This window comes from Protomyctophum parallelum (assembly GCF_964188405.1).
Source record: "Protomyctophum parallelum genome assembly, chromosome: 20".
In the NCBI taxonomy this organism is placed as follows: domain Eukaryota; kingdom Metazoa; phylum Chordata; class Actinopteri; order Myctophiformes; family Myctophidae; genus Protomyctophum; species Protomyctophum parallelum.
The window spans coordinates 34,691,229-34,714,484 of NC_139718.1; the positions used below are offsets into that span (position 1 = coordinate 34,691,229).

Consider the following 23,256-nt stretch of genomic DNA (forward strand, 5'->3'; position numbering starts at 1 on the left):
AAACATACATACACACATTAATCAATTAACTCTTGCACCCTAGTACACTCAGTTTACCTGTGGCAATAGAAGAACCTCAGCTTGCTGTCAGTCAGTGAGGACTGGAGGCCATGGTTAGTGTTTCATGGGCGGATCTTCACAACTCTTCTCCACTCCCCTACTAAACTCTGGACTACTTCTAGTAGGAGCGCTTCTCCACTGCCAGTACATTTTACGCACGTGGAGAGCAAACAACTTATTGCGGGCGCCGACTCTACTACGCGTCTTTACCGGACTTTTATTACATCAACACAAACCGCAAAACCAAGTATAGATGAGCACTTTTGCATTGACCAGCAGCAGCTCTCCAGTCAATGCCGCGACCAGTGTTTTTAAACCTGACCGTTTCTTCCGCAGACTTTGTTGTGAGGAGGAAAACTTGTGTGAAAGTCTGATACAGAGACCTGTTGTTGAGAATGAGCGTTGTACAGCGACGGATCTGATTTGGGGCCCCTCTCTTTGCTCTGCCGCGTTCTTAAAGTTGAGTCATTGTGCATAAGTATGGTAGATAAAGGTCCCCTGTTGACTTCTGCAATCATCTTTTATCTGTCCATTGGGGCAGCGATCTTTCAAGTGCTTGAGGAGCCTAATTGGAAGCGTGCGGTAGATAAATACAGTTACGACAAGAAACGAATTCTCCACGACTATCCCTGTCTGAAAGAAGATGATTTGGACAGAATATTGGAGGTATGGCCAATACAACACACATGCACTTTCATGTCATACTTTCAGGACTGTGTCATGCATTTTACTAGCCCCATTATGTTCCCTCAGTTTTCCTTGCACAAATTAGACTATTACTGTGAATTATTACAACTATTTTATTTGACAGGCTGAATCAGAATATCTCAGAATGACTGATCACAGTTTGTTTGTTTTGAAGTAGGCTATCAGTTGCTTTAGACTAATAGCCATAATTGATGATGGATTTCGTCAGAGGGCTGATCTTCACTGCTGGACTCCTGGAGTAGGCTATAGTCTAATGAGTTATTGGGCAGCGTGCACAATAACTGATACATGGATTTAGGTGCAGACCATAGACTATAAAAAGGTGCAGACGCCCTTGACTTCAAGGAAGGAAGGCCTTATCATTTACATGACAAGATTCCATAACAGGTCCAAACACATCATACAATCCTGTAAGGATGAGGCAGCAGTTTACTGTAAAGCCCAATCGTGTGTGTGTGTGTGTGTGTGTGTGTGTGTGTGTGTGTGTGTGTGTCTGTGTCGCGTGCTGCCAGCAGGGATGTTGTTACTTGTTTACATGGCTAATTGTTATAACTACAGCATTTTCATTGGCTTCTCTGATAGCGTTTGTTGTTAACTTGTTGGTTAAGGAATGTCTGTTACTCTGTTGATAGAGGAACTATCAGTAGGCTAGCCCATAGTCCCCTTTTTAAAATGCATTTTGTCATACCAAATACTCCTACTTGTAGAGATAACATTGCACTCAGTAGAAGAGGGTGTCATCATTGACCTTGTTGGCAACAAGTGGAGATTTAACAACAACACTATGATTACACAGGTGTTCTGACCTGTTAGCAATGCCATGATTTGCCATCTTGTCTGAGGTTGGATATCCTTTGTTTTTGTTGTATTGAAATCTAGCCTTGATGTCTTATAAACAACTGTCAACTTCTACCCTAAAGGCTTCATTCAGTGTTTTGTCTACTGAATGATAGTATCATCGCTGTCGGGTGGAAACCATGTCCACATCCACAATCTTTTTATTATATTATTAATGGTGAAAATGACCGATCTACAAGCTCACCATGTATTGCGATGCGACACATTGTGAGCTTGTACTACTTTGGTGAGACACCCTTGCATGATGAAGTAGGGCATTCATTTGCAAAAAAAAAAGAAATATGGTTATAGGTTATGGAGGTGTCTGCCCGACAGCAACAATATAATATGTTTGGTTTGTTGTTCAGGACTAAGACAACCCCGCTTTCCTTTCCTCTCCATGAATTTTAGATTTCTGGCAACAGAAATACACTTCAAGTTCATGTGCAGCTATTCTTGCAAAGCCCCAGCAGACACAAGAGTACATGCCTCAACCTGTCCAACAAGTTGGGGCCACATCAGCATTAGGGAGATGTATTACCCCCCCCCCCCCCCCCCCCAGCACCCCCACACACATTTGGTAGTGAAAGGGATTCTGTCTATCCTCCCAACTCCAGAAACCTATATGCTTGCTAATGCATATAGGAATGAATGACAAGGGGAGAGATGCAGTACGTTCCATGTATTGGCATTGGAAGTTTGGCACCAAACAGCAGCTGTCATGTTCATAGAGATGCACAACAACAGTAGTCAAAATTCTGATCTTGGTACAATTTCTAGAGACCAGTCAAATCTGGGGTCTGACTAAAACTCACATGAACTCTCCAGAAGTAAATGTATAGTATGCATTGTACAAGTGTTCATAATGCCTTGAACATGTTGACCTTTTTTTTCCTTCAGTTTGAGAGATGTTTGGCCGAGCACCTGTTGCGGAGGCCATGGACTTGAATATTACACACGATACTGGAAGATTTTAAAATAATGGGCAGATATCATATTAGTAATCTGCCCATTTTTACTCATAGCATGCCCCTTCTGTCCTTTAATCTCCCATTTGCACTACAAGTAGAGGCTCAATCTGCAGAAAGCCTGTTAAATTTCCATTATGGAAACTCCGCTTAGCTTGTTAACAATAAAAACAATATAGTAGAGTTAATGAGGGAACGCGACACTCATGAAAAAGTAGTTTCTTCTCATTTTTATTACGGGGACTTTATTGCTAACTTGTAAGAGCCTTGAAGTGGTCACAGTTTTACAGATTTTGATTTTATGGCCCATCAATGTTCGCTCTTAAGACTTTTGTAAAAGTTCAACTAGGAAGGTGGTGGCTCCACGTTATCTCTTGTGCAAATAGGAATTTAACAAACTGGTGGGCTGGTCCCAGACAAAAACACCTTTGTTTGTGTGTTGCCCAGAAGCAGTGTGGACATAAGCAAGGGGACAACATCATAAACTGAAGAAGCTGCCACCCCAACCTGTTCTTAAAAGATTGAGGTAGATAATGTGTTCATTTAGTGTGTGTGTGTGTGTGTGTGTGACTCATCATAGAGGTACATGTAGGCCCACAGCTTGACTTCATATCTCATCACGATAACCATGGCGGTTCTGCTGACTCTGCACATCCTCACTGTCTTGCTCATAATTTCCTTAGTTTTGCTGCTGTTAGAAATGCCATGGTGCCACGAGTCACAAATTAACTTTGTAGCCCTTTTAACCACATTCAGCCTGCCGTCCGTCCCTATTTTGGGATGCATGGCAAATGCTGCATTCGCATGAGATCAGGCAAGCGTTGGACAGACGGCAAACCGGAAGTCATTTTAGTGGACGGGAGCTGGCCGGTAAACGGAACAGGGCGGCAGCCAGAACCGGCGATGGTAACGGCAGACGGCATCAATGTTAAAATATTTATATATTTTTACTGCTCCGTGCCGTCCAGCAGGTTTTGCCGTTTTCAAAAGATTTTTTTATTGTGAAAACAGTGGATTTAAAACGATCAACACGCTCAAAACTTGTTGCATAGCGACGTGTTGTGAGCTTGTGGATCAACTGTTTTTAGTTATTCATCGTACAATGACAAATATAGGGCTTACGTGGTTAAGCACAAGTGCCCAGAAGACATTCTAATTGTGTGCTGTGTGCTGTTTAGTTTTTTCTACTTGTGAACAGATCATAGTCTTAGATTAACCAGTAATGGTTAAGCGATAATGAAACTACCTGACAATCTGTGTCTTCAACTTTGTGAAGGACCATTCAAGGACCATTTCAATTAGTGACTACATATTTTATTTTTGAGGGGCACTAGCCCCTCCTATATCCAGCTTTTGGTGTATGTTCACAAACTTTGTCCTACCGAAACATTAAATTCCAATTGACAATGAATGGACAACTTTACGTCATAGTGTCTGAGCAAATAGACAAAGTGTCTATTTTACAGCATGATGTACAATGATAAGAGCGCCCCTCACCCTCCACAGGTGTGATGTTATTTTATTGTCCTGATTAGTTGTACCATTAGTTGGCTCACTACATTTGATATAAACCACATATACAGGCAACTGCCGTGCATTTGAGAGAAAATATCTGCAAAAGCAGAAGCCCCGCACACCGTTAGGTAACTACACAGTTAGGCAACTTGCGACTCCTTGCAACAAAACAGTTTTATTTTTTATTTTTTTAAGATATTTTTTTGCGGCTTACGCCTTTTATAGATTTTTTAAGGGACAGATAGTAGGCTGACAGGAAACGGGAGAGAGATGGGGGGATGACATGCGGTAAAGGCCGTGTCGGGTTCGGGAGTCGAACCCGCGGCACACCGCTACTGGATCACCAGTCCGGTGCCCAGACCGTTACGCTACGGCCTGGGCCTAACAAAACAGTTTTAAGGGGAACCAAACCAATGCAACTCCTTGCAACTGCCATTAGGGATAATGGTTCCAAGGAGTTGTGTGGCGAATCATTGGTGTGGTTTGGTCTTTAGATGAAAGTCTTTTGGTGCAGGGCTCAATAATGCAATAGAAGTGAATAAGTAGCCAGCACACAAATGACCATTTCACATGATTTATCTTCCTCTCATGGAAAAGCAATGGACGCGTTTCGACCTGATAGGCCTTCCTCAGCGTTGTGACCACGCTGAGGAAGGCCTATCGGGTCGAAACGTGTCCGTTGATGGTAAATACACCAATACACCATTTGAAACAGACATGTATCGTGTGCTGGATACTTCTTCACTTCAACTGCAGTGCATTTGCCATTATTTGCTTTGAAACATCATTAAATATAGCTAAGCTTACCAAATCTAATATCCCATTCCCAACTAGAGATTTCAGACTAGTGTTGCAGCTGCCTGCAATACACAGATGTTTAAAATGCTGTAATGGTATGCACTTTGATCTCACGCAGAAACATGTGACCTAATTGCACATGCCTCTTTAATTGTAGATGGGTAATTAATAATAGTCATTGTGATGTAAGACATGATTGATTGACATTGTGATATATATTTACTGAGCTGGGATTTCACAAAGACAAGGTTTCGGTAAACCTTTGGTATTGATTTCTTGAAGTTCCTTGAGAAGAATCTCAACTAGCCACACTGCAGCTGAGTCAAGGATGACTAATCATGTTTGCAGGAATAGCAGGGACAGTTTCTGATCACTGAAAAACACTGTCGACAAATGCACTTCCTTATCATACAACTGAAAGTAAAAAAAAAAAAAATTGTGCACAAGGCAAGAAAACAAGAGTAGCACTCTTGAGTGGCGTGCAGTGTTGCCATGTCTGCTTATTATAAGCGACTTTGGGGTTTTCTTTCTGTGAAGTTGCTTGTAGATTTTGTTGCTGCTTGCGTTTTTTTTCTTTTTTTGTAGGGTGGGGCTTGTTTCTAAAGTGTAGTTACTTATTTGGGCTTTCTTGTGTGTGTGTGTGTGTGTGTGTGTGTGTGTGTGTGTGACTGTGTGTGTGTGTGTGTGTGTGCCTGCCTTATAAGTTAGAATAAAGTTAAGACAAACCCAGAGAGGTCTGTGAAGTTGTTTCAGAGTCTACACTATCTCTGCTATTCTCTGTTGAACAGACAACTCACTGCATTTCATACCATGGGACTTAGTGTGTGTGCGCTCATATGCCCCATCCCGTAGTTTCTTCTTTTGGGCTCATTTTCATAGACCTGGTTGCTTGGTTGTCTTGCAGAATCTGGCAACACTGGTGGCATGTCTGTCCACTGTTGCCCACCACCGGTGTGTGTGTCATGTGCTTGGACTTCTCTGTCTGGACATTGTTGGTTTGAAATAGTCGGGTCTTTCATTTCCCCATGCTGCAGAAAAAGAAAAGGAACCTTTTAACTGTTCATTATGTAATTCTGAGGCCATGGAAGACAGCCAGGGATGTCAGTTGCTGTGAATTCAGATGTAGAGGCTACTAATTAACCAGGACCAACTTATTATCATTATTTGACTGAACCATTGGGTTGCTGCAATTTACGATTTTACGTACATGTTGATGTAATGATGGAGTGTGAACGATGCCATATTTGTGTCTGATCTCTTTTTTTTGTTTTTGTCCACCTAGACCATCGATAACCGATGTTTTGACCAATATTTTGTCAATGTCAAATGAATGTCTAATTCATTTGAAAAACATATTTGATTACATTTGTTCAAAAATATAACATTTAAAAATGGCCATCTACAAGCTCACAACGCATTGGAGCATGATGCGTTGTGAGCTTGTAGATCGTCATTTTATTTATAACGTTTTGGAAAACCTTTTGACATTTTTCACCTATAATGACATGGGCGTTTCCAGGTTGTGGAAGTGGTAAAGGAAATCGGGACACATCGACTGCATAATTGCCAATGTTCTAAAAACAAATCAAATGATGTTAACTGTCTCACATCGTCCGGTCCGATATATCGGGCTGCCTCTAGCGAGACTGTCATGCCACCTCTTTTTATAGTTGTGCACATGGGTGGCTTGTTCAGCCTGTTCTAATCTCAAGGTTAGTCAAGTCATCAAGTCAAGTGCGTCCTAAAAACACAAGCGTTATCTAATTTATGCTCAATTTATTTATACTGCAGTTTACTGAGAAAGTTAATGAACACACATGAGAATAAAAAAGGAAAAGAAAAGCAACGCCATGTGTGCACTTGTTGAAAGCAGCCTCTCTCAAATCTCTGTGCTGGTATCATATGTGCTGCTTAACAGATGTGAGCTGTAAAAGACGCCCCAAACATAAAGAATCCTTTCACTGTCTGGGAATTTTACTGCGTGGCCCCTTTTTTATATTTTTGACCAAATCAAGAAGCACTTGTGAAATAGACTGAAATTGATTATTTATATATATATATATATATATATATATATATATATATATATATATCAAAAAAGAGAGAAAAACCTTCCAAGGAAGGGACTGCACACTCCAGGGAACAGAGACGGACAACTTTACTGCATCAACTTATTTATTAGCACGACGCGTTTTGCCGTGAGCTTCGTCAGGGAGTGTGCAGTCCCTTCCTTGGATGGTTTGTCTCTCTTTTCTTGATGTCTATGCCTGCTAACTAGACTTGCACCTCCTACGGGTCTTTTTGGATGTGCAGGAGTCCCTTTTTTGTCTCTTATATATATATATATATTTTTTTTATATATATATATATATATATATATATAGTTGTATCTAATTGGTATTGGTTATTCTTAATTTCTTGGAAATATCAAAGAGCCCAACAGATGTATGCTCTTGTCAACCTGCCTATCAGTTTTTCATCTCATACAGCACAGTGTTATCATATACCTATATACTGTTACTGTACAATGATTGATCTGTGTACTGTACTGTACAATGATTGATCTGTGTAAACGGTAAAACCACAACGGTGTTCCCAGGAAGCATTGTTTTCAGGTCTCCTCCTCCGTATCTGTAATTGCTGTGGTGTGCCGACGGGCAGACTTTATAACTGACTTCATTGTTTCTGACGTAGTCAATCGGGCCTACACGCGCAGCTGTCCGCAAGACTCACAGCCGTGCACATTCATACGCTCTGAGAAATGTAGCAAAGAGCGTCCAAGTGGCACCCTGGGACAGCCGCTGCCTGTGCAGATAACAGTTGGAGTTTTGTCATTGTGGTTTTGCTATTCTCTGGTTATCGGAGCGCAGCAGTTGTCGGGGACGCTGAAATTCTGTTTATCGGGGCAGACGAGCTAAGAAGTCTGTCACTTTGAACAAGCAGAGTGGCTTTATGTAAACTTTCTTTTAAAATGTATATGAAAATAAATGCGTCATTGTCTATATTGACAGTGACAAATGTAGGCTGTCTGTGCTTGAGGAGCGTGTACCTGTACAGCTGAGTTGAACTCAAGGAGAGTTCATCGAACACTGCGGGATAAAAACATTGCAATCCCCATTTGACTGCCTAGTTTTTCACTAACCTTTTTGAAGAACCACCGCGCCGACATCACGTTCCGTTTCATGAAAGTGCCAAATGGTGTGATCCTTTGTCGTCGTGTTGAAAAATAAATCCAAACTGCCGATCAATAACAAGGAGCGTAAGACAGAGCCACCCATTGCGCGACGCCATTGTCATTGGAATGCATTGCTGGGGCTCAATTTCCCAGAAGCCTTAGCAAGCCAGTGCGACAGTTTATCCAGTGACGTCATCAGAATGCGTCACCTATCACACTCTGTCCGATGGAACCCCCGTAAGTCTTAAAACTTATTAAAAACGTGAATTAAATGATGAAAACACAACTCGTGGAACTCGTGATTGGGGGAAACTGTTCTACATCATTTAACTCGTGTAACGTGTTATGACTGTTTAAAGTCCAACAGTGGACCTCTGGATATAGAAAAAGTGTGGCAGAAAATACAGTGGAAGCATGCAGTCGCAGTTGTATTCACAAGGCCCATCCAAGAATTATAAAAGACCCAGTTGAACATTGCTTCAATTGATTTGCTTACTTTTGCCTGCTTGTGATGCTCGACAATGCTTTATTATTCATATTGGCTGAAATCAAACATTTTGGAAGGAAAGTAGAGGGCGGATTTAGATGTCAGCTGCGGTACTGACCACCAAACCCAAGTTATGAATTACTTGATGCACGGCTTGCGTCAATCAACCGCTGATTGTTATACGACTTGCGTCAATCAACCGCTGATTGTTATTTATTGTGTGTGCTTTTCTTGACAGATTTTTCCATTTTGCTAAATGAGGCATTCAATGTAATATACAGGGTTTATGCGTCTTGGAACAACTGTGGTTATTGAAATTTCCATGAGCAAGCTTTTGTTTGTCTAAAACCATGCTCCAATATGTTTTTACTGAATGCATAACCACCATGGTGTAAATATATTTAATCTTTTGCTTATCTTCTTATCTGAAATCCAGTGTTAATTTAACTCGTAGCCTAAGAATTGACAATTTGTACACTGGATATTGCTACTTTAATTTAATTTAAATTAATGTTTATACAGTAGCTGGCACAGAGCCAACATTGAGAAATGAAATGCTCCCTCCTTGGTTAAAAAACAACAACACTAACTTCATGTGGTCACTGGTCAGTCTGTGATGTTGGGGCGGCAGTGACTCGGGGGTAGACTGACCGGTGTCCTTGAGCAAGACTCTGAATCCCTAATTGCTCCCGATGTGCAGGTTGGTGCCTTGCATGGTTTCCTCCGGCATCGGTGTGTGAATGGAGAATGGGTGAATGTAATGCATAATCTCTGTAAAGCGCCTTGGATAAAGATGCTATATAAATGCACCATTTATGTCGGTCATCTATATGATGTATGATGTATTGGGTAAGGTTTCCGCCTATTTCAGTCACCATTGACTTGAGAGTATAAAGGTGTTTACAGACTGCTGCGTGTTCGGACCAGAATAATAACGGAGGAGCGAATAATATCGGGTCTGCTGTTTTTCCGCCGTTTTTTCAGAAAAAAATGCATCAGTCTGCAAGGAATGTGCAAACACCTTTACAGTACATTGAAATTCAGTTTTTCCCAAAAATGTGAAAACAAATACACAGGAGTTACTTGACTGGCGGTGCACAGACATACAGTGACTGGAAACGGTGCACAGACAGACGGACATACTAATACAGTGCTACTTTGTTTTTAGCTCGAGACTCCTCTAATCAATGCATTTTTATGGAATTCTTTTGAAAAAAAAATCTTTTTGGGGCTGATCTTTTATTTTTATTTTTATCTCATATAAATATATCTTTTTTTTAACAGTGACCCATAAAAATCGGTCTGCGACCCACATATGGGTCTGTTTGGGAATCAGTGGGCTAATAGACGAGACAGACTAGTCTAGTCTCACCTCCTTCAGAGCCATGCTGCAATAAAAGAGAAAAAAAAATCTAATGTATGCAAGTCTGTGCCGATTACGGAACGGAGAGAAGGGAATGCCCTCAAGGTCATTCAACATGGGTCACCAAAGATAAGTGGAGGTTCCTTAATGTTTCTGTCACCTGACATACCTGGTCCACATTGAGTTTCTGTACCGTCCTTGTTTGGTTTGTCATCATAATGCAATCGATAAAGTTGATCCATGCCAAATGGTATTTTGACGTCATGTGAAATGAACTCGCCATGGTTTAGGGTCATGTTATCTCATTACACTCACAGTACAACAGTTTTTTTTGTGGTACAGGGTTGTGAAATGCACGTGTGCAAGTGAAGGTGGGAAGGAGTTGCATGTTGACCCATTGGTGTGGGTTGGGCTTTAGAAATAAGTCTTTTTTCAGAATTGTGACTTACTGAAATATTTTGAACAAGGCACTTAAAACCAATTGGATGTCTTGAGACTGTGTGCTCAGCAGGTCATACAAACTGCCTTTTTATTTTTCTCACACAGGCCTTGTTGCCTCATTCTCAGGGTCGTTTGGGACCTTAGATGACCATGATTTGACCAGTGACTGACCTTTTCAACCCTTTAGCTCACCATGGCATTGCAATGCCAGGTTTTCAAGGGTCATTGTTGCCTATTGAACAACTTATCATTGGCTTGTACTTTGAACTAATGAAGGCTATACTGAGTACTGACAAGTTTGTCATTAGTTTGTAAATAAAGTCATCTTTGGCTTGTACTTTGTGGACTCTTGAAGGCTATAGCCTACTGAAATGTTTGTCATTAAAGGCTATAGCCTACTGAAATGTTTGTCATTAGTTTCATCTTGTCGGTCATTTTTGGGTCATCGGGAGGACCGGAAAATGTGTTTATTTTTAGACATCTTAATGTTGAAGTTTGTGTGCACAACACGTCCTGTTTTGATTTAGAAAAGATTTGTTCTTTGTATTGCATTAGTAGTAAGTACAGTGCATTATTTATAAACTCAAGCTGCAAAGGTAAAATAATACTGACGATTTTACTTTGTAGCTTTCATTCCTGTGATTTAGTTGGTACCACACTCTGCTCTCATCTGATCTCAGGCTGATCAGATGATCTGAATCAGCATTTTGTAGGTCTCTAGCTTCAGCAGTTTGTTATCCAGCAAGACAGAGCGGGTGCCGTGTGCAAAATTGACCTTGTGACAGTAAGGTGCATAGAGCTAACCACAGGCATGATACACAATAAAACCACAACATCTGTCACTTTCACTTCATTCTGACTGCTATAGTAAACAAACCCTTGGCACAGCCACAAGCATGTGTTTGTTGGAGTCCTATCTAGTGGAAGATGAGGAATGGGAATTAACTATACTGTATATCGTCTGTCAGGTGGAAACCTCATATCTCCAAAACAGGATTCAATTTTAAACGAGCTCAAAACACGTCTCTTCGCACCTCATTTCAAGCTTGTGGATCTGCTACTAGTAGTAGGGCGTTAATGTACGAAAAAACACAGTTAGAATATGGAGATAAGCCATAAATTGTATCTGTTTTTTTTTTCAGTCTGTCGGCTGGATTCTTATTTATGCCTCTTCATTCCACAAGACTCCTGCAGCAGTGTTATGATTTCAAACCGATTTATCTCTTGCGGGTTTACTAGCCTCGGGCCTGAGGAGTGGGTAACGGCTGTATGCTTTCCTTTGAGAGGGAATAATTTAACATCTTTAATTTCTAGTAGTATTATGTGACAAAAATGGGCGAGGTAAAATAGTATAAACTATCACGTTGGCTTGGTTTCCTTCCTTTGAGTTAACTTCTCATGATGCTCACCACTTTTTTTTCTTCTCCTAGACGGTATCCTGTTTAGAGTGCAACCCTGCAGCTCAAAATATTTAACTTTTTGTGTTTGTGTATACTTTTCCGTTGGTGTGCACAGGTGTTTCGTTTCTCACTGGCTGGTCTGGTGACCCAGCAGACACTATCCCCACCCCCGCTTGTAGAAGAATGACAGAAAAAACACATTCCATGTCACAGCCTTTCCCCCCTTCCTGACTGCTCGCCTCAGAGAATAATATCACTCAAGATGCAATTAGCTGAGGCATCAGTCAAACGTAAAACTTTGCCCAATGGTTATTTGTCCAGTTGAATTCTTTCCATTATTAGGTTACATTTATTGTCCCAAAAGGAAATACGATTTTTCTTTGGTCACTCTCACTACTGACAGACAACAAATACATGCATTTAGTGGCTAAACACCACAGTAAAATAAAATAACTAAAATGTTATATATATATATATATATATATATATATATATATATATATATATATTTTTTTTTTTAATTACATAAACTTTTGTTTTACTTTTTTTTTAACTTAAAGGACCACTTCACACTTTTCAACATATCATATTATAACGATTATAATATCACAATTTTCCCCCAAACGGAAGCTATCGTTTTCACGATAATACAAATCCAATAATAATACAAGGGATGATGTATGTCCCTGGTGGTTTTTTATCATGAACATTAGTGAGGACCAATTGTATGAAGATAGGTTGAAAAGTGGTGAAGTGGTTCTTTAAACCCTATATACGTCATTGACCTGTGTACCCCTGGGGTCTATTTCTAGGCTCCTCCTTGTTTCCCTCTACGCCAAATATCTGATCTTTGCTCTCACAATACGTTGCAGCGCAATGCATTGTCAGCTTGTAGATCTGCTATTTTCGTCAAATGTTTGCCCCAGAATAAGAACCCAATCATGTGTGGATTTTTAAAAGCGAAGCAATGCCCTCTACACACTGAATGTGTGCGTGGGTTTGTTAATGAGCTGGCATTTTTCTTCTCCAATAAAGGCGCAGCATTATCTCCTTGAGTCAAGAAGAACATGGCAATGCCAGTTATGTTTCCACTTTCCAGTCATGGTTGGAAGACAAAATGTCCATCACGGACATTATGACACAGCTCAACAGAGTCAACTGTTGATTCAGCAGACAAAAGAATGGCCTTCCCTTTTCCTGGTTAATTACAGAGCTGAGCTATAAGAAGCCTGTTATTATTAAAGAACTGAACGTCTTCTGGTACTTAAGAGCTCGAGTTTGTTTTGCCAACCCCTGCACATTTTAAGTCTCGAAGCACATTTGGAGAAATAGGAACTTTGGTGTGGGGGGGAATGCATTGTCCCAGCGCATATTGCAGCGGGTTTGTGAATACCCCAGAGAGGGAGCCCCGTTTCTGCTGTCGCTGTTCAGGCACACACATGCTTGAGGATGATTGATTAACCATATTGTCTCTTGCAAATCATTTTTTTCTTTCCACTCTGGATTGCAATGGCAGTCTTGCTATTCCAAGGTTGAACTCGTAAGCTTAAGGTGGATCACTTGCAGATTGCTTCTTGGGCTAATAAAGTACAAATTTGTTCTGCTTCCAAGATTTTATAGATTGTGGTGATAGAGAAACCTCTGAGGAAAAGCTGATGTGGAGACTTTTTAGTCGTATCGTCTAAATTTGTGTGGGGTGGTGATTTAAAGCACAATAAACTCTTATGACACAGGGTGGTTCGTGGAAAACTACAAAAAGGTTTCATGACCTCACATACAGTAGAAAATGTCTGAAAGAGTTCTCTATCGTTTACTTCATTACAGAACTGGCAACGCAGTACACAACCTGGAGAAACTCTGTTGGCAACCCAGTACAATGTTTCAGTGTCAACTTACTGTACACTTTTTCAGTAACACAAAAATACTTATTGTAAAACCTTAAAGTTTAATTTAAGGTTCACTGGATATAAAACACTAAAGCCCTTTACAGACTTGGCTTTTTTTGTTTGTTAAAATTGTTTATCATGCTAGAGTAATTACAAAACGGTTATTTAGGGATACTTGTACTGGTCGTCCTGTTCCTCAATCATTCATAAACGATAGTGGAAAGTGTAAACCCTGCTGGTTAGATTGGATCCTCGGGGGTCCAGTCGTCATCAGGCAAGTTGGTGTGTGTGTGGAGATGCTATCTGAGGCTCTCAGGAAGGATGTGGTAGGGAAACATGATGGCCCTTGGATGCAATTAACTTCCGTTTCAGTCAACATTTTCTTAACCAAACTGGATTCTTATATACCGGTAGTAGAAATGATGATTTGGTGTTTACACTGGTCTTTCTAAATCAGTAGTTCAAGTTGTCATCAATAGCAGATATGCAAGCTCACAGCGCGACGAATGCATCACTTTGTGCTGTGCTGTGAGTGCGTATATCTATTTTTTAATAGCCAATGCAAAAATCTAAAATGACACTGAAGCTTTCCCGATTTTAATGGGTTAAAATGTGTAGAAATGCAGGAGCCTTAGACGAATAGACGGTAACCACTTTGTCTGCCTGTCAAGTCTGTCCATCCATCACAAATGGATGTAGTGGGTGCTGGCGGCGTTTCCTCCTCCGCGTCATCAGTGCCCATACCCGAAGGCGGGGTTGGCGAAAGGGCCTTTCTGTGTGGAGTTTGCATGTTCTCCCCGTGTTCCCTAGGGTAGGTACCCTCACAAAAAACATGCAGTAATCCTGGTCACTAAACTGCCTCCCCCTGGCCAGGGGGGCGCCTGATGGAGGGGAAAGGAACTGGTTGGAATAACGTGTTCCTTCCACGCGCTACGTCCAACCAGGGAAACTCCCCCCTGTCAGGTGTAAAGGAGCAACTTGGACACTCGGGCATGAAGGAAGCATGAGTTAAAGTCCGTTGCTCTCCCCTTGTTCCCCATATATGGGGACTAGGTTGGTGGAGGGTGTGTAGAGCCCAGGATCACATTAGATGATTGACACAGCGGTGAAAAATGGGTTACAAAATCGTGGGATAAAAATAAATAAAAAGTATGTCGCATTCTCAACTACTTTGGCAGACTCAATGCGATTGGGCGGAGAAGTTGCATCATTCTTGCGTTCACACTGCGCTCTATAAAATGGGGTGTGCATACAGTGTGTGTGTGTGCACTGTTCTTTTGAATCTGAGTTATCCAACGTTTACAATATTATGAAGGTTTACTCCCATAGATGATCTGATCATCATATAGAATTATTATGCATATGCCATGTTTATAGATCATGCTGAGCTATGTGTTTAATTCTGAAGTAGGCTATTTATATTTAACAAAATTAATTAAGTCCCCAGACTCCCCACTCGGATCCCCACACACAGTGACAACTCTGTTTACGCACAGATTTACTGAATATTCTGTACACTACAGTTTTCTGTACTCGTCTGACCATATTTCGATGAGGGCTTCGGTCTCCTCATTCTAACACGTCTATCCACTGTAACAAAATTGCGCTGTGTAAAATGCCCTCTCCAACTGTATTTACTCCTCACGTTTCATTTCCTTTATTTGATGCGGATTGCATTCACACTTTCAGTGAGTGTCGGGTGCGCTTGGAAGCGAAGCAAAACCCCAGTTCTTTTTGGCTAGAACTAGAATGGGATTTTTTGATGCGCACCAGAATTCGAATTAGCCTTCACACCTGCCAAACGAAGCGCACTTTCTGACTACGCAGCAGGATTCGTTTGGTTTTAATCGCAGTAAAGCATTCTGGTGTGAATGCCACCTAGTTGAGCCACGAACGAAGGCAGCAATTGATAATCCTATGAGGTTGTGTGTCTGTGTCAGTCATGAGCCGGCCAACCCAAGGCACTACTGGCCGCGTCAATGTCAAGAAGATATTGATACAGATTGTTGTATGTGACTTTTGGTGAACTATTCATTACTGATTGAATGAACACTTTGATGTTGATATTGAAGTCATTTCATGGCTTGTCTATGGACACCGTATCACCCCTATTTTATTTGTGATCGTTTTGGTGGTGCCTTTGCCATAGCTAGTTGGCTATATACTCCATACTGTACTTCATACTCACTCCATACTCACTGTCCTGTTATGTCATCTTTTTGTCCTAAGGTGGTTTCTGAAGCTGGAGGACAAGCAGTCACTATAACTGGCAGCCAGCCCTTCAACAATTGGAACTGGCCCAATGCAGTCATCTTCGCTGCAACTGTAATCACAACTATCGGTAAGTATTGTTTGGGAGGCTTCACCAACTTGGCCAATAATTGCCTAAAAGTATTGTTTTTTTGCTTGTAGATCTGCTATTTTTGAAAATAAGCATGTCATTGTTGCTAATCTTTGAATTTATATAATATTTCTTAAAGTGAACATTGTTAACTGAAATCTTTGCTTCTGGGGGGGGGGGGGGGGGGGAGGGTCAAGGCAAGCAAAGTCAAAGTTTGGGAGACGGGCCTGTGTCCTCTTTCTTTCACAGTATTTCGCTTGTTTGACCTGTTTAACTTTGTTCCTTTGGGACAACCTCTCTATCACGGTGGATTGCTTGCCCTTTTGCCTGTGCCTGTATTATCCAAATGTACAGAACAACAACACAGATAAGATAAGATCAGGAAAAGAAAACCTTGACTAGTTGAGTGCTCTTCATTGTTGCCTTAGTTAATTACGTCAGCAGAGTAATTTTCCAACCATGCCACATGTCACCTTAAATGTCTGCAGGCTTTTCCATTGGGTGATGTGACGTTTCTTTTATTTTCTTTTTATACGGTGTGGTATTAACTGATGCATGCTTTTTTGGGTTTTTTTTTACAGGATATGGGAACATTGCCCCCAAAACATCCGCAGGTCGTGTGTTCTGCATCTTCTATGGGCTGTTCGGAGTGCCGTTATGTCTCACCTGGATCAGCGAGCTCGGAAAGTTCTTTGGCGGCAGGGCCAAGCACCTGGGTCAATTTCTGACCAAGAAAGGGTTTTCGCTGGTGAGCTGACAAGCTTTTTCCATCTCCAATCCTGTAATGTAGTGGTTTTCAACCCTTTTCATATCAAGGTCCATTCTTTATTCGGCATGTGAGCCACAAAGCACCATTTGATGACATTTAGCCTTGCAGACCCAAAACGAAAGAATATTTTATCGTTGGATACGATTTTGTCCACAATTCCATGCTGCATTGTGGTACCATAGGAGAGATGGCAGGCAAACATTGATCAAATTAACAATTCTTCTATATTCTCTAATTGTCTACACTTTTTGTAAATTAAGTAATGCATGCAGATGTTTAACAATAATTGAGCTCTTAATAAAATTAATAAAATGAAACCAATGGACCAGTTTGGTTTAATTTTACGCTCAAGAGTAAGCGATCTAATTTGGGTCCATTTGGTTACATTTAGCTGGGAACCACCTGGAACCCCCCCCCCCCCCCCTCCCCTCTGGTATTTGCATCGATATTTATGCTGATGTAATTAAATTCTTGTTTCCTTTTCTTTTCTTTTTTCCTTTTCTCCCCCAGAGAAAGGCCCAGTTTACCTGTACGGCCATCTTCCTGCTTTGGGGTGTACTAGTGCATCTAGTCCTTCCACCGCTTGTGTTTATGTCCCAAGAGAGCTGGACGTACATTGAAGGACTGTACTTCTCCTTTGTGACTTTGACCACAATTGGCTTTGGAGACCTAGTGGCAGGTAAGACACACATTTTCTATATATCTTGCTTTATCCATTTAGCATACTAACCTGGCCCAGCCTGTATGATTTCTGATCGTCGTACAAAGTGTTCCGTGCTGAAAATGGCTGATCTACAAGCTCACGACGCGTCGTGGACGCGGCGCGTTGTGAGCTTGCAGATCTGCTATTTTCAACATGCGGAGATACGCAGGCTGTGAGAAACATTCAGAAACTTTTGCCTTCACAATAACGGCATGTAGCTTTCACAAGTGTGCCCATAAAAGACAAGGAAAAGGATTAAGAATTCGCAAAAAAAAAGAATGAAAAATAACTATAATACGGTAGTTCATTTTTTGGAACCATGAACTTTAGTTCAACATTTCTAATGATGAACTATGAACTGAACAAGTACATTTTTTTATTTTTTAACTGTGAGCTGAACTAGTTTATTAAAAAAAAAAGAACATTCCCAACACTGCCCCCTCCTCCCCTCCCCGGCAACACTGACATCACCGAATTTGGAGCGACGCGCCTCTGCAGTGTCTGCACTGTAATTGGTTAGCGAAAAACAAGGAAGTGGGCTCCCTATACCACATTTTCCAATGCGTTTCCCCAGGCTTTCATTTTTTAGCCGAATGCGAACGAAAATAATATAATGGGTACCGAGGCTACATCATACAGCAAGTTCTATGTTTGGCCAAATCGTATTTGTTTTGTACAGCTGACTGGAATAACTGAGTCACCGGGTGTTCTTTTGATACTAATTATAAGTCAATGCATTTATCGTGCACTGATAAAAATGCCATTACAGTTAATCATGGTGCTGTTCAAACAAGTCTGTTTATAGAAGCAAAGTCATTAGGGCGCTCTGGACTGATTTTATTTAACTGCAACGCCAAACTGAATACCTTCTTTCTTTTCTCCCTCCCCCCCCCCCCCCCCCCCTAGGTGTGAACCCTGACGTGGATTACCCCACGCTGTATCGCTACTTTGTGGAGGTGTGGATTTACCTGGGTTTGGCTTGGCTCTCGCTGTTCTTCAACTGGAAGGTGCGGATGGTGATCGAAGCGCACAAGGCGCTGAAGAAGCGGCGCAAGCGGCGCAAGCTGTCCATCGACGAGCTCCGACACTACAAGGAGGCCCACAAGGCGGCGCTCCGCCTGCCGCCGACGCCCAGCGACGTCAACATCTTCAGCTTCCTGTCCAAGAAGCAGGAGGGCTACAATGACCTCATCAAGCAGATTGGCAACAAGAAGGACGCCAAAAGCGCCAAGGCGGCCAAAGAGATGGCGCGCTCCAAGAGCTGCAACGACGCCCCCGCGTCGCCCAACGGCCACACCATCCTCAGCTTGGACCGCTCGCCGCGGCAGAAGAGACGCTACAGCTTCAGCGACCGTGTCACTGTCGCCTTCTCGAAGTCCAAGAACTACCTCCTTGGCTCTGACAACGGCTTGCTGCTGACGGAGGACAATGGAGACTGCGAGCTGGAAGGGGACCCGGGGAGGATGTACGAGAACCAGTTGGACAAGGAGGTGGACCTTGAGAACGGAGGAGGCCAGGGGGGAGGGGTGGGCTGCGGGCACGGAGGCCGGAGGGCGTGGGACTCTAAAGAGTACCAGCCGCTGACGTTCCAGAACGCCAACATCACGTTTATCGACGAGGAGAACTTCATGAACAACACTAACCACGAGGGAGCGGACGACGACGACGACGCAAAGGCCAAACTGTCCGTCACCACGTGTGACGACAATGTTGAGTCGGAAACAGACTCCAAAGAAGAGCCGGGCTCTGACACGGGGTCCGTGTTCACCAGCGATGGTTCAGAGCACGGATGCTCCTATGAAAAACTTGTAGAAGAATATGCTAAGGAAGATAACACGGAATCCTGAGGAACTGCTCTCTGTTTTGTTTGTTTTTTTAAACTGACTATTAGATCGGAGAATGTAACGAGATTGGAAACCGAGGGCAGAAACTGTTCTTCTACGAGTGTTCCCGTCCTCCTCATCTTCGACTGGGAAGGTTGAGACTTGAGAGTAAGACATGGAACCGTCTGACTGACGTCAGATTGTTCTATTTGTCCCTGAGGTGATGGGGAGGGTTATTATGGAGGACTGCAAAGGACTCCAAATCAAAGCATGAATGTTCATAGGAGTGGTCTGTTCTCACCTGAACAGTAAGAAAGACTATATCACTTTGACTGTCCTTAAAGAGTGGTTTCATGTTGAAGCCTGAACAAAATGGACTTGCTCTATTTATTTCATTTATACGGTTTGATGGAGTGAATAGATTCGAAGTGTTTATTGGAATATGTCCATACCAGACACACAGAAGCTTTTCCATTAATTCCTCTTCTTCCTTACTCAAAGGTTTTAGGAGATGACAAGAAAATGGCAATGTATTTATCCGATTGCCCCTTTATGCATATTCACCATATTGGTGCTTTTAGCGTATTTATTAAATGAAGGAAGGAGTGGACTTATATTCGTGGTCTACATGTCTTATGTGTCTGTCATTGCACAATTCCACCAACTGATGACAATGGGCAGGTTAAAGTCCATGTCAATGTAGATTACCTTTTAAAACGTGAGCCAGACATTTGTCCATAAAGAGGATGAAGGTGTTAGGGGCCATTGCTTGTGTTCTTTTAATATTGTTTAATCCATGTGTGCTTGCGTCTGTGATTGTCTGTGACTGCAATATTTGGAATGTCATGTCTTCACCAGAGGTGAAGGTCGGTTAACATCTGCAATGTCAAGAGCCAATTGGAGCAAAACAAAGTGTTTTAGAGCAGAGCTACATTTGGAGAGATTGAAGCTAAAAATGTGAATATCCTGTCCAACAGATACTTGTGCATTTCAATTGGGTTCTTGCATGCAGCTGCGTCAGAGCTCAACGTCACCTCATGAGTACAAATTGTTTCCTGTGTGTGTGTGTGTGTGTGTGTGTGTGTGTGTGTGTTATAGAGGTTTTGTGAATGCTGTAAGGTTTTTTTAATGACATCTCCCTTATTTTATATACATGTACTGGCTTCAAGCCACAACAACTGCTTTTATATCTTTGAAAATGTCCCCCAGAGGAATTCTTGTGACGTGCTAGGATCCTCTCTTTCAGACACAAACTGGTTTTGTGGACATAATCTTCACCCATTGTGGTTTGTGGCTGACTGCAAGTTGGGTCTCTCGGTAGACCTGCTTTCTGTTTTCTGGCCTTCTTGACATGGCACTACATAACAAGGTAAACAAACCCCTACTCACTTTCTGTTTCTTCTTAGCACCCACTCTCTTTGTATTTGCCATGTCAATATTGGCTGAAAGCCGCCGGTAGCCACAAACTAGGCTTTGACTCGGAACATGGCCTTGCTGTCTGTGTTTGCGTTTGGGGGCTCGTGCTGGCAAGAATGAACGACTGAAATGCAACACATGTTAGTCAGCCAAGGTCAACTTGTGACCAATCAATTCACCCTTGATATACAGTACACTGCGGTCATGAAAGCCGTATCGGTGAGTTTAATTGATTCAAATGGAATTTTATTTTCCCCCTGATGTTTGCACGAGAGCACAACTCCAGTGATTACTCCATTTGTAAAATGAAGTGACCAACAATTTACTGTCCATTGCTTTTCACTTTTTTTGCCTTGATAGATTCCTTGTTCCCTCTCTTAACCCGCTGCCTTTTGCACACACAAACTTGCGCACAAAAAGAAACTTGAAACAGTGTTAACTCAGCCGGCAGTGCGGTGCAATGTCACACAGGGCTCCTTTGAAGTTAAAAGCCAGTCTCTTCATTTACCTTGAATTTGGTAACTTTCCAAATATTTAATGGTAACTGTAAATAAGCAGCTTTAATCTTTTCCTTTTTTTCCTTTTTTGTGTAATTCCTTGTTCGAGTGATGTTGAAACTTGGACCAAATCTTCAAAGCCCCAAACTCTGCACCAAACATGCCTGCTGATATGTGAAAGTGCCCAAAATTGTTCCACTGCAAAGCAGAGGATATACAAATTAAACAACTTGGAGGGATTCCCCCAAAACTCACAGAAATGGTCACGTTAGATGTTTGTTTTTGTTTTGTTTTTTCATGACATCGTTGCTGTCGGGCAGAAACCTCTTTGCGTTTTTTTGTGAATTAACACTACTTGACCATACTACGGTGTCCCACAAAAGCATCAAAAGTAACAGATCTGCAAGCTCGAAGGGTGGCACGAGTCGACGCAGTTTGAGCTTGTAGTCCTGAAAAGTAACAGTTTTGGACATTGAGGTTTCCACCTGACGGAGACGATACTGATCTTTGTTGAAAGACTCCTCCTCCTCCCTAACAATGGGCTTTTCTGGGCCTGTGAGAGCAGCCTGATACTTGCCTGATACCTGACTGTGTGCAACCAAAACAACTGATCTACAAGCTCACAACACTGACATTTCTGGTGAGCGACGGCGGCACACGGCTAGGTATAATTCAGGCTTTAGGCTTTATACTGTACGGTACTTTTCTCCATTCTAACTCAATGAATTTCAAGTGTTCCAATATTATCAACGACAAACAAGTTATGTTAAGTTTTACTCCTGACATTTCTCCATTGTGTAAAACTTACTCCAGCATATTGTCTTTTTTTTATGGATTAAATTATTCACATTTGTAAGAGTTGTACATAAAATCCAAGCTAAACTGTGTATATTATTTCATTGTAAATAAACGATTGTAATAAAATTCTTGTGCATTTATTTCCAGAAGCCATATTAAGACCTTTTATTATATGTACAGACATTATGTCTATACATTATTTCAGTGATTCCCTCACCGTTTAGTAGATGTACAGTAGACTTATTGATTACCATTGGGAAATTTAATTCATGTGTCATAGCGCCTTGGTAGGCATGAGCAGAATGATACGACTTATGATTACAATTGGTAGACTTAGTTTGACCTAATGATCTGCACTTAAACTACTGTTGGCATAATGTAACTATTACTATTTAAATGTAGGTGTGAGTAGTACAACAGTATAATATAATTACAATATCACCAGTAATATGAACTGTTTTGGACATGCACATAAAAGGCTGACATACTGTACTGTATGTACACTCGTCAGCCAGCCGTGTGTACATGTCTTGTATACTGTATATACAGTCGAACAATGGTGAGTGTAGTGAGCAGTACAATCTATCAACAGTGAAGTACATACTGTAGTAAATGTTATGTTTGGTGTTGCTACACTAAACACTACATTTCAAATGCTACTGTATTTGAATAATAGTGACCACCCTGTCAGGCTGTCACACACTTGCACCACTGATACATTAAGCTAAATGTTCTATAAAAAGAATCATTCACACTGAAATATGGGGGGGGCTTGCTAAAACAACTAAAATGCTCAATGGACTGACAATTTTGATCAATATAAGGCATGTGAATCTAATGAATACAGCAATACTACAAGGATATTGTAGAATTATGTCTATTAGTGCTAGTAAAACATGTTGAGACAAGGTCTCTGACAAATGAAACCTGCAACCCCACACAAGCAGAAAATAAACATGAAATTGAATGTCAAGAAAATACCCTGGAAATTAAATATTGCAGTGGTGGTCCATTTTGATACCAAGCTTTTTTTTTGTTTTACTTTAATGCCTGTTCAAAGTTACAGCAACAGCGTATTTAAGTTTGCTTATTGGTTAATGACTGGAATGCGGGTGAATTTGAATAAGCATAGAGTCAATAGGGCTTGTATGTTTACGTTTCATGATCTGCTGAAAAGACATGAGATTAAGGTTATGCATACCAGTAGTTGTTGGCACAGACTGTGCATGAACATCAGCACCTGAATGTATTCAGCAGAATAACTTATTCCT

The 23,256-nt window shown here is 41.5% G+C and overlaps 1 protein-coding gene across 1 annotated transcript; it reads left to right on the forward strand.

Annotated features, from left to right (window-relative positions):
• The first annotated feature begins 230 nt into the window (after positions 1–230).
• Positions 231–22,100, forward strand: LOC310877950 (potassium channel subfamily K member 5-like). Its single transcript, XM_083791968.1, has 5 exons — positions 231–726; positions 15,868–15,979; positions 16,561–16,727; positions 17,259–17,427; positions 18,358–22,100. The coding sequence occupies exons 1-5, from the start codon at positions 541–543 to the stop codon at positions 19,296–19,298; spliced, it is 1,575 nt and encodes a 524-aa protein (XP_083648094.1). The 5' UTR covers positions 231–540; the 3' UTR covers positions 19,299–22,100.
• Positions 22,101–23,256: the final 1,156 nt, after the last annotated feature.